This window comes from Heteronotia binoei, chromosome 14 (genome assembly GCF_032191835.1).
Source record: "Heteronotia binoei isolate CCM8104 ecotype False Entrance Well chromosome 14, APGP_CSIRO_Hbin_v1, whole genome shotgun sequence".
Classification (NCBI taxonomy): Eukaryota; Metazoa; Chordata; class Lepidosauria; order Squamata; family Gekkonidae; genus Heteronotia; species Heteronotia binoei.
This window is the reverse complement of record NC_083236.1, coordinates 15,062,777-15,072,944: the sequence shown is the minus strand read 5'-3', so window position 1 is coordinate 15,072,944 and position 10,168 is coordinate 15,062,777. Positions and strand designations below refer to the sequence as shown.

The 10,168-nt window shown below is 48.1% G+C and overlaps 1 protein-coding gene across 1 annotated transcript; it reads left to right on the top strand.

The window, feature by feature from the left end:
- The first annotated feature begins 3,252 nt into the window (after positions 1-3,252).
- On the top strand, positions 3,253-9,629 carry DND1 (DND microRNA-mediated repression inhibitor 1). The gene is made up of 5 exons (XM_060254067.1): positions 3,253-3,326; positions 3,529-3,646; positions 5,905-6,363; positions 7,403-7,801; positions 9,277-9,629. Exons 1-5 carry the CDS (start codon positions 3,276-3,278, stop codon positions 9,291-9,293), a joined length of 1,044 nt encoding a protein of 347 aa, XP_060110050.1. The 5' UTR covers positions 3,253-3,275; the 3' UTR covers positions 9,294-9,629.
- The last annotated feature ends 539 nt before the right edge of the window (positions 9,630-10,168 follow it).

Genomic DNA, 10,168 nt, shown 5'->3' with positions numbered 1-10,168 from the left:
GACTGTGACAAGCATAATTGAATTCCAAAGGGAGCTCTGGCCATCACATTTAAAGGGACGGCACACCTTTTCAATTCCTTCCTTCCATAGGAAATAATGAAGGATAGGGGCACCTTCTTTTGGGGCTCAAAGAATTGGACCCCCTGGTCCAATCTTTTTGAAACTTGGGGGGTATTTTGGGGAGAGGCACTAGATGCTATACTGAAAATTTGGTGCCTCTACCCCAAAAAACAGCCCCCCCAGATACCCATGGATTAATTCTCCATGATTTTCTATGGGAATACATCTCCATAGGGAATAACAGAGTTCCCAGCAGACATTTCCCTCCCCTCCCCCCTGCTTTCTGACGACCCTGAAGCGGGGGGAGGGTCTCCAAACCGGGGGATCCCCTGCCCCCACCTGGGGATTGGCAACCCTAGCTCCTGGTGCCCACCAACACCTTTTCTGATTTTACAAAGTGGGTGGGGCCAGACAGGACTTTTGCCCAGCAAGGCTTTTGGCTGACCATTAGAGATTTGATTGGCTGTGAAGATTTCTTCTTAATGTTCCTTTGGCAGCTGCTGCCACCACAGCACAAGGTCCTGCTCTCTGTTACTGAAGTTGTGGCCAATCATTGTGTGGCTGGCTCTGCCTCTTGTGGCAGCCATTTTGTTGCTGCGCCCACCATGCTGTCAGAATTCCAAATGTTCCTGCAGGGTCAAAAAAGGCTGGGGAGGGGACCCCTGGTTTAAGTGAAGTGGCCAGGCCTGCCGTGCCCTGCTTTCACAAGGCCTTAAGACATTTCCCTCCAAAACACAGAGATTTCGATTGTAATAACCAAATTGTAGAGTTGCCTGTCTGCTCTAATGTCTGACCCTTGGTATTTGCATCAATAAAGGCGAGCTTGGAATGAACGCTTGTGCCTAAAACCCTAAAAAGAACTGTCCCAAAAGTTCTTGCCGTTCCTGAACTGAATCTTTGAATTCAGAGATCCAGTGTTGTGGTGGAGGGGTTAGAAAGCCGAGCTAGTTACGATCTGGGAGACCCAGGTTCAAATCCTCAGCTGCTATGGAAATTTGCTGAGTGACCTAGGCCTAGTGGCCTAGGGATGCGGCTTCCAGGTAGAGCCTGGGGATCCCGCAGAACTACACCTCCTCTCCAGACTACAGAGTTCATCTCCCCTGGAGAACACAGCTGCTTTGGAAGGTGGAGTCTATAGCGTTGATTGTACCCCACTGAGGTCCCTGTCCTCCCCAGGTTCCAGCCCCAAATCTCTAGAGCAGGGGTGTTACACTCATTTTGTTATGAGGGCTAAATCTGACATAAATGAGACCTTGCTGGGCCAGACCATGTTGGTCCAGGCCTCGTGTGCACCTATTTAAGATTAGGTAGCAGAGATATAAACTTTATAAAGGACACAGGCAAACACAATTGAAGGTTTTTTAAAAAACAAACATGCTTAAAACTTTAGCACTCATTGGTCTTAAAGGTGTTCTCTTCATATTTCTCCCAGGAGATCCAGGGAACTGGGCAAAGGAAGCTCTGGCTCTTTTCGTTCTTCTCCAGGGGACCAGGAGGGAAAGGAGCCTCAGCCAATAGAAGGAAGAGAAGCTTGGCTCAGTAGCTCTGCAATTGGGAGAACCTGGCAAGCAAGCTTTGCCTCCCCCCCCCTTCCTCCCTAAGGGAGGAGCCTCAGCCAATGGAGAAAATAGAGGTTTTGCTCTGTAGCTCCTGTGTGATTGAGCAAGTCTTGCAAAGCAAAAAGTGATGCAGAAGGAAGTGAGAGGGAGAAGGAAGCAGATGACAGGCAGTCACTTGGAGGCCTGATTTGACCCCCAGGGCCACATGTTTGACACCCCTGCTCTAGGAGTTTCCCAGCCTGGATTTGGCAACCCTACCCTCCTATCCCCCACTGGTGGCTGTGTGTGTGTGTGTGGGGGGGGGGACTTTGTCACATGCTTCCAGCCTGGTCCACCACAGGGGGGTTTTGTGTGGATAAAATGGAGGAGAGCAACGGGAGACACTCTGTGCCCCCACTGGGGGAAAAGGTGAAACACAAATGAGGCAAATAAATTGTATTCAAACTAGTTACAAAACATTTTGCAATTGCTTTGTCCCATAAACTAGTATGCTAAATGCTGGCGTGGATATATGTCTGGTGTACATGTGCATGGAGAAGTGCAGCAGCGGTCCCTGAACTACAAAACTTCAACAAGCAGTCTGAGGCATCCAAACTGGGAGAGCCAGTTTGGTGTGGTGGTTAAGTGTGCGGACTCTTATCTGGGAGAACCGGGTTTGATTCCCCACTCCTCCACTTGCAGCTGCTGGAATGGCCTCGGGTCAGCCATAGCTCTGGCAGAGGTTGTCCTTGAAAGGGCAGCTGCTGTGAGAGCCCTCTCCATCCCCACCCACCTCACAGGGTGTCTGTTGTGGGGGAGGAAGATAAAGGAGATTGTGAGCCACTCTGAGACTCTGTCCTTGAAAGGGCAGCTGCTGTGAGAGCCCTCTCCAGCCCCACCCACCTCACAGGGTGTCTGTTGTGGGGGAGGAAGGGAAAGGAGATTGTGAGCCACTCTGAGACTCTTCGGAGTGGAGGGCGGGATATGAATCCAGTATCTTCATGTACCTCACAGGGTGTCTGTTGTGGGGGAGGAAGGTAAAGGAGATTGTGAGCCGCTCTGAGACTCTTCGGAGTGGAGGGCGGGATAGAAATCCAATATCTTCTTCTTCTTCTATCTTCAAACTGCTTATCAGTACTGGAGATTAACTCAGTATCTTCTGGAACACACCCAGAAAACCAGCATCTCTCCTCCATAATTGCCTACGAGCTGCACAAACCCGTGCAATTTCAGCCTAACCAATGGCGTCGAAAGCATGCAAGTTTCCAGCAGCCACAGAAGGCTGCTTGCCCCCATGCAGTAGTAGCCTAAGCCAGAGGGGTCGGGAAAGTGGATCCCGAAAGTCGAGGGGCGCCAGGGGGGGAGCAGCCGGAAGGCCTCAGAAGAACGAGTGAGGAAAAGGCAAAGGGAAAAGGTCGCCTTAACTGTTTCTAGGCTGAAGTTTAAGTGCTCCAACCGCGAGCAGCCCCGCACCCACTAAGACCTCGCCTCCTTCGCAGGACAACTGCAGGCGAGCACGCGGCTGCGAGTCCGAAGTGGAGGGGGGCGGGAGGGAGCTCCCGCCCAATCAAAAGCGCCTGAACGGCGCCCCGTCCCGCCCCCGTCTGCCGCAGGCGCCCTATAAAAGCAGCTGCCGCCGTTGAGCAGCACGAGGCTGCGAGGGTGGGGCGCGGCAGGATGGCGAGGGCCGGCGGAGCAGCAGCCGAGGCTGGGGCTGGCGGGGAGCAGGTGGTCGCGCGGGCTTTCTCTGCTCTTCCCTGGGGGGGACGGGGTGGCTCTCCCGGCTCGGCCGCCTCCGGGCTTTCCGCCCGCATTTGCAGGGGAGTGGGGTGGAGATGCGAGGGGGAGTCCGTCCGGGGAAGCCCCGTCGAGCGGCTTTGGGTTTTTGCAAGAGCGGCAGGCTGGAAGGGGTCTGTGTTTGCCTTTGCAGGCGTGGAGCGAGGAGGTGAACCGGGCCAACAAGGAGGCCCTCTCGGCCTGGGCGCGAGAGACCGGCATCCGGCTGGTGCAGGTGAACGGGCAGAGGAAATTCGGCGGCCCTCCGCCAGGTAGGTGGTGGGGGAGCGGGCCGAGCACTCTGAGAGAGCCGGTTTGGTGTAGTGGTTAAATGTGCGGACTCTTAACGGGGAGAATCGGGTTTGATTCCTCCCTCCTCCACTTGCACCTGCTGGAATGGCCTTGGGTCAGCCTTCACTCTCGTAGGAGTTGTCCTTGAAAGGGCAGCTGCTGTAAGAGCTCTCTCAGCCCCACCCACCTTACAGGGTGTCTGTTGTGGGGGAGGAAGATAAAGGAGATTGTGAGCCGCTCTGATTCAGAGAGAAGGGCAAGGCATAAATCTACAGTCTACACCATTGGTGTAGTGGTTAAGTGTGTGGACCCACCCACCTCACAGGGCGTCTGTTGTGGGGGAAGAAGATATAGGAGATTGTGAGCCGCTCTGAGTCTCTGATTCAGAGAGACGGGCAGGGGTATAATCTGCAATTCTTCTTCTCTGCGTGCACACCTTGCTGGGGAAGGGCGGTCCCTCATTTGGAACCTCCTGTGGTGTCTGTTGACCCCCCAGAAGTGGATCTTAATGGGGGCTGCGGTGGGGAAAGGCCATTTAGTCTCACCGTCTCACTTGGGTGTTACCCATCCTCGTTGCCTTTACTGCGAGGTGGTTAGCAAGGGTCGTTTTTGTAGAAAAATAGGTGGAGCTCATCCAGGGATTGTTATGCAGCTGCACCTACTATTCAATGGACAAGGAGGTGGAACTCTCAGAAAGGTTCAGGAGCTGTGCTCCTGTGAGCACCCACTGAATCTGAGGCCTGGTGGTTAGTATTCTAACTTATTTATTTACTCCTGGTTGTATCTTGTCTTTCTTCCTAATGAGGACCAGGATAGCTTACCAGGGATATTAAACTCATTTGTTAGGAGGACCGGATCTGACATAAATGGGACTTCGTAGGGCAGAGCCATGTGTGTCCTAAAATGTAATGCCAGATAGAGGAGATAGACCCTTTATAAATATGCCCATTGGCCTGATCCAACATGGCTTCTCTTATGTTCTTATAAAGGACACAGGCAAACACAATTAAAGATATTATTTTTTTAAACTTAAAATACAAGCATGCTTAAACTCTTGCAATATTTTGTTTAAAACTGAAAGGTAGGGGAATAGTGGGATTCTGCAATGCAGTTTTAAAAAGAAAACATAAAGGAAAAACACAAGGATCCCACAGCAGAAAACGAAAAATATAAAATGCTCTCAGCCTGGGGAAACATGAAGTGGCATTGCAAGCTCCTCTCCCCACCCCTACCTCAGGTCTACTCAGATTAGCAATGGCTCTCCAGTGTAGTATCCCCCTTTGGCTGTGGGTTCCCAAGTCAGAGTACTCACTAGGCACTAGGCCTCATGTACATTAAGAGACAAACCTGACAAAATTTGATTTGCAAGGACACAACTCCAGGAAGCTTCAGCTGATCATAGGAACGCTTGGAAGTTAAACCTCTCCATTGAAACAAAGTTGTAAGGAAAATGTGGATTGGATTTCCCATTCTGGTCTGCTCTGCCCATAGCCCTGGGTGGGAAATCCATTCCGCATTTTCTCTGCAGCTTTGCTTCTACTTTAGCCTCTGCAAAGAAGAGGCAGAAGGAGCTGTAAATGTCTGCTTTGCAGGGTGAGGACAGGAGGGGAGGAAAAAGGGAGCCCTGCGGCCCTGATTGAAGCCCTCTGGGGGCCGGTTTGGCCCGTGAGCCGCACGTTTTACACCCCTGGCTTATACCTTGTGTGTTTTATCCTGACAACAGCCTTGTGAGGTAGATCAAGATGGATAGCTGTGCTTGTCTGTCGTAGCAAAAAAGAGAATCCAGGAGCACCTCAAAGACTTAAAGAAATTTGTGGCAGGTAATGAGCTTTCATAAGTCGCTGCTCATGCTGTTTGAAGATGTGAGCAGTGACTCTCAAAAGCTCCTAATCTGCCACAAATTTCATCAGATTGTAAGGTTTTATTGGGTCCTTGCTCTTCTCTCCTGTGAGGTAGGTTAGGCTGAGAGTGTGAGTGACCCAAGGACAACACAGTGGCGATTTCAACCTGGGTCTTCTAGATATACTCAAGGAGAGTTCAATACTCTTTAACTGCTGCACCACACAGGCTCACAACCAAAATTAATTTAGGCTAACAGGATTCAGCTACAGACCTGCGTAAGTATGTTGTGTTCTTCCTTCTCCCAGAATCTTTGACTATTTTTTCTGGGGTCTCCTTGGTTTTGGAGGTTTGTTAATATTTTGTTCTGAGCTGACCGGTTTTTCTCTTCTCTCCGAAGGCTGGACCGGCACCCTGCCCCCCGAGGGTTCTGAAGTGTTTATCGGAAGACTCCCTCAAGATCTTTATGAGAATCAACTGATTCCACTTTTTCAAACTGTCGGGAGGCTCTACGAGTTCCGGTTAATGATGACATTTAGTGGCCTGAACCGGGGGTTCGCCTATGCCAAGTACACCAACCGGCGCAGCGCCCAGAAGGCCATTGCACTCAATGGCTTCGAGATCCAACCTGGCCACCCCATTGTGGTCTGCAGAAGCACTGAGAAGTGTGAGCTCTCCATAGACGGGCTGGCCCCCTCTGTCAAAAAGCGGCCACTTCTCCAGCTGCTTTGTGAACTCACTGCAGGAGTGACCAGCATCTCCTTGTACCCAAGCCCTTTCCAGAAAGACAGGCAGGTTGCAGAGGTGAAGTACGTCTCCCATTGGGCTGCTGCAATGGCAAAAAAGGTGCTGGTGGAAGGTAGGTCTCCCCACTGGTTGGAAGAAGATAGAAGATAAGATATTGGATTTATATCCCGCCCTCCACTCCGAAGAGTCTCAGAGCGGCTCACAATCTCCTTTACCTTCCTCCCCCACAACAGACACCCTGTGAGGTGGGTGGGGCTGGAGAGGGCTCTCACAGCAGTTGCCCTTTCAAGGACAACCTCTGTCAGAGCTATGGCTGACCCAAGGCCATTCCAGCAGGTGCAAGTGGAGGAGTGGGGAATCAAACCCGGTTCTCCCAGATAAGAGTCCGCACACTTAACCAAACTGGACGCAGCTTGGTAAACTTCAGTAGCCAGTTAAGAGAGTAATTAGTCATTTGTTGGTTTATTAATGTCTATGGAGCAGATTTGATGTACTGTTACTTGCCCTCAAAAGGGTTTGTGCTAAGGGCACTGATTGCCTTTAGACAATATATGGCTACTACTAGAGAACATGTGTTTTATCATAGGGAATAAGGGGTAGTATTCTTGCCCACGGGGAATAATGGAGAGCGCACTTACTCATAGTTTTAGTATGGTTCCCAAAGGCACTAACAGTCCTGTTAAAATGGAGTCTACTCTTACATGATTAGTCTTGGTAAATGTCTGTAAATAGCAATAGATATTTAGGTTTGGCAAATTTCTGCCCCCCTCCCCCTCACACATGTTTGAGCTTCTGGGCACAACCACAAAATGGCTGCCACACTAGGTGTTGCAGGCGCAAAGCTGCACACACCAGGGAAGGCCAAGTATGGGGAGAAGAGAGGGGTGATTTGAAAAATACAGTGAGAAAGAAGAATGAGGGAGAATAAAACCTAAACTGTAGCACAAAAGCTCATACCCAGAATTAAACTTTGTTAATCTTAAAGGTGTCGCTGGACTCAAGCTGTGCTACTGAAACACTATTTTAATTATATCTGCAGTAGACAGTCAGAAAAGCCCCACTGGACACCACCCACTTTCTAAAAATATTTGGGCATATGTGGAGGATCCCTTTGTTATGTTGATGCTGAATGTTTCCTGGTTTTTATGCAGGGACTTTATGTCTCTATGGAGACCAAATTAAGGTGAAATGGGTGAAACGAAACACCAAACAAGAATTCCACAACTCTGTGCAAGCCTTCCCAGAGCCATCTAGTTGCTCTGCCAAAGATTCCCGCAGCCAAGGTGATCATCAGGTCTCACTGGCAGTGAGCCATGCGCTAAAATACCTGAATGTGCAGTGTGAGGAGCGGCGACTGGGGTCCCCTGTATTCCTCACCAAATGCATCCAAAGGAAACCCGATGGCTGGCTTCAATACTGGTATCAAGTGGTGATTCCAAACTACCCAACCCCCTTCAGTGGATTAATCTGGATCAAGCAGGATCACTCTGTCGTAGAAGACCATGAAAAGGCAAAGAATGCAATAGCGCTACAACTGCTGAAAGTCCTGGGTAAGAAACAGCGTATGATTTGAGTGGTGTGAAGTGTCGCCAGGATACTTGAATCCCTCGCAGGAACAGAGAGAGGGGGGGCCCAGCTCAAAAGTGGGGAGGGGGGGATCCCAGACTTTTTCCGTTTTTAACTGATAAGCTAGAAAATTTGGGGAGAAGCTCTTGGTACAGAAAGTACTGTGAAGCATTTTCTCCATAATGAATGAGACATTTCTGAAGGCAAGGTTTTTTTATGTTTAAACTTTTTTACGCATGAAAAAGTCTGAGGAAATTGGGGGGGGGAATGAAAAAAATGTATGAAATGTTTCTTCTTTTTTAAGTATAAAAAACTATGTCTTTCACTCATTTCAAATGTACAGCATGAAAATTAAGCCAGGGGTAGCCAAACTGGCTTGGGAGCCACATGTGGCTCTTCAACGCATATTGTTTGGCTCCCGGAAGTCAAGAAGGAGCAATGCAGGCTTACTCTCAAGTAAGTGTGCTTAGCATGGGGACTTCAATCAGCCTCTTAAGTGCTGATTCATATGTAGCTGACTATTTCCATCATATGTAAAGCAGGGAAGGAAAGGGAAATAGGTATGCTTGCCGCAGAGGTTGCCTGGAGGCCTAGAGCAGGGAAAGAGCCCAAGAGCCGAGGAAGCCAATGGAAGGAGGGACAGAATTAAAGAGGGTGAAGCAGGGTTCCTCAGTTTCATAGGTCTTGTATTTACTAACCTTGGTGTCAAGGCAAAGCGATACATCATGATGTAAATGGTGGTTAGTGGTTTGTGTGTGTCCTTCTCCCGCTGTTGCCAAAAAATAATTCCCTAATCTTTTCCCTATGTTGGTCTTATGGGGACTGTTATTCCTAGCTTTTGTTTTTAAATAAGTCGTCTTCTAGCAGGGTTGTGTTGTAAAGTGTATACATAAGTATTTTATCTTTCTGTGCAAAGAAAGTATTAAGAGTTTTCATAAAGACATGTGTTTAATATTAGTTCATGTCTTGTGGCTCTCAAGCCTCTGCTGTTTATTCTGGGTGGCTCTTGTGTTAAGCAAGTTTGGCCACCCCTGGTCTCAGGATTTGCCAGTTGGGGAATTGGAGAACTTCCTATACAGCAGACAGATAACAGCATTTTCAGGATATGTTCATTTTTGTTTTGTTCAAATGCTAATATTAGCAGAAAAGACATTATGGAATATTGTTGCCAACACATTACTAAGGAGTTGTGTTTAAAAAACATAGGTTGATATCCAAACATGCTAGTAATCCTACCCACTGCCATTCTTGGATCTCTCAGGTGCCTAGGGTAGCAGAGGGGCATGGTGGTTTGCAGCTATTTCAAATATTGGGTATACATGCAGTTTTTCTAAAGAAAACAAAGGCAATTATACTTCTGAATGCCTTAAATATGCTATATAGTGCAGTTTTATGCTAACTTTATTATATATGCTTTTTCACATTGTCCAATCAGTTCTTAAATCTTTTCTCCCAATAGGCTGTCCCATGATGTAAGAAGGTTCTTGCAGAAGAATGCACTACCATGCGTTGCAGAAGACCTCTCTTGTGGAGAGAGCTTTTTTTTGAGGGGGGGGGGTCTCTTTTACTGTTCTTTTGATGTTAAATTTTTTCTTGTATTTTGATATATTTTTGTTGCGCGTGGCAAAGAGGGTTTTTTGTTGTTGTTGTGTGGCAGAGTTTAAGAGGGCTTCTTTTTTTTTTTGGCCAGGGTTCCATCTGTAGACCTGCTGCCTTAACATTTTAAAAAGTTTTGTAAAAGCACATGAAAGTAATTTGTATATAACTTGCGCCAACAAACTGGCACTTTTATTAAAGTAAGTTTGAAAGTAATGTGTTCAGTGTTCTTTGCTGGTACTGTTATCCTCGAGACCGGGGTGGCCAAATTTGCTTTAATGCAAGAGCCACACAGAATAAATATCAGATGTTTGAGAGTCAGGAAGGAAAGCAAATAGATGTGGGAAGGGAGAGGTGGAAAGAAAACTACTTTAAATACATTTTCCAAGCTTCCAGCTGCCTTGACTTGGAGAAGTGATTTAAAGAGACAAATGCCTTCTCTGGGCCAACCAATGGCTTGATGCGGCGTTTGAGAGCCACATGTGGTTCCCAAGCTGCAGTTTGGTCACTCTTGCTCTAGTCTGCTGTTAGTAAACACAGCCTTCATTGCACATGGCTTTCTCTACTCCAGGCTACTGTGGTACATGCTATTTAAAAGACTTAATAGTCCCTTGTTATAGAACTGCATTTATGCTCACTTGGTTAAACTTTCCCCTCAGCCAAATTGGAAGGCCAAATTGCAGGCTAACGTATTCAGACAGTCTGCCAATGTGGATTTGGTCAGCTTGACTCCTTAGAATATATTTTGAAGTGTG